The sequence below is a fragment of the Phaethon lepturus genome, unplaced genomic scaffold, assembly GCF_000687285.1.
Source record: "Phaethon lepturus isolate BGI_N335 unplaced genomic scaffold, ASM68728v1 scaffold5649, whole genome shotgun sequence".
Taxonomy (NCBI): Eukaryota; Metazoa; Chordata; class Aves; order Phaethontiformes; family Phaethontidae; genus Phaethon; species Phaethon lepturus.
In genome coordinates this window covers 5,924-7,543 of record NW_010565420.1, presented here as the reverse complement: position 1 = coordinate 7,543, position 1,620 = coordinate 5,924, and the positions used below count along the sequence as shown (strand labels likewise).

The 1,620-nt window shown below is 45.4% G+C and overlaps 1 protein-coding gene across 1 annotated transcript in view; it reads left to right on the top strand.

Moving 5' to 3' along the window:
• The window catches only part of LOC104627073 (fibrocystin-like), a 10,495-nt gene that overhangs the window by 6,823 nt on the left and 2,052 nt on the right, over window positions 1-1,620 (top strand). The window contains exon 5 of the mRNA XM_010295173.1: window positions 1,160-1,217. Coding sequence (XP_010293475.1) covers window positions 1,160-1,217 — 58 coding nt within the window. The remainder of the gene's footprint in view (window positions 1-1,159; window positions 1,218-1,620) is intronic.

Genomic DNA, 1,620 nt, shown 5'->3' with positions numbered 1-1,620 from the left:
CCACCCCCTTATCCGCAGCAGGAATTTTTTGAACACTTCCAAAGACTTTCCACTGCCTTTTTATTTCCTTTACTCCTAGGATCCAGATGCTCAATTTAAACATAAGTCGCTTTTTAGCTGCTGAAGCTATCCATTTATTTGTCCTGTTTGGCTTGCCATCTTCCAGGGACGGACAGGGACACTTACAGAAAATATTGGTTTCATGTGAGTTAACAGCATGTGAAGAACCATGCGTGCCTCTGGCCACTCAATAGATGAGTAGTGCTGCCGTACACAATGCCATTTGAATAGGACTGGTGTCAGCCTAGACAAAAAAATTAGAGTAATTTTGGTTAAAAAAAGTATCACAGATTTTATAGGCAACTGGAGAAAAGGGGAAAAAGGGCTGCTCTACTTGTTGACAAAGCAGCCCAAGCATGTGCTGGGTCAGGTATCTCTGGGTCTCAGCTACTTTGGGAGGCTGATGATGACCGTTCTCCACTTGGAAAAGGTGTCTGGGTGCTCCCCATCTTCTGAGAGGCTTGCTTCAAAGCACAATTTCTCTGCTCCTTCGTGGAATCTGTTTAAGTGAAAAATAGTACCCCATAGCAGATTTCCAGTATTTCTTTTCTGTTCCCTCAGAGGCCAAGGTAGTGTTTTCCCAAGGACACCTCTGATGTATTACACTGCATTAAGATGGGCCAATACAAACATTTTCTTTACTACACTGCTTTAGGGTACCCAATGAACTTACTGAAGGCTAGCTGAAGTATTTCACTTTTGCAATGTAGGAATAGTTTTTAAGAGTATACTATTGGGAAGAAAAATGGTGCCATAATGCAAGATAAAACGGAGGTCTCAACTTCAGATAAAGCACAGCTTAGAAATTTTATAGGGTATTAAACCGTATCTTCTGGAATTGACTCAAACCAGCATAGACAATTCGGGCACAAAAGAGAATGTAAAAATAGCAGTAAGCCACAATCTGAATGCAGAGGGGGCAAGAAAGGGTTATTTGTACTTACTCCCTTCTCAGAGCAGGACTCTGTCTCAAAGACCAATATCTGAAGTGTGAGTCTCCGAAATGTGGTTGCCAACTGTGTTGTGAGCAACGCGTAATCAGATCTTGTTGGACTGCTGCGAAAATGATTGCCATTTAACTACCAATTTCTCTTTGCAGTTCTCTGCTGCGCAGACACCTGTGGTTTACCAAATTAGTCCACCATCTGGCATCCCAGGTACAGGACCTTTCTTTAAGCTGGAGACCGCTTTAATTATTATTTGATGTTCCATACTGTCTTTCTCCTTATTAGGGGCCCATTTTGCTGGGGATTAAAATGGGCACCTCCAGAACTTAATTCCCAAGCTCATGCTGAACAGGAAAATGAGTTTGCACAAGGGGAGAGAGTCTGCAGCACTGGGTGCAAGGGAAGTGGGTAATGCACAGTGACCAGATTATTTGGTACTTGGCTTCTGCAGCCCAACTGGATGAAAAGCTGGACAGGAGCCGGCAATGTGCACTCGCAGCCCAGAAGCCACCCGTGTCCTGGGCTGTCCCCAAAGCCACGTGGCCAGCAGGGCGAGGGGGGGATTCTGCCCCTCTGCCCCGCTCTGGGGAGACCCCCCTGCAGGGCTGCGTCC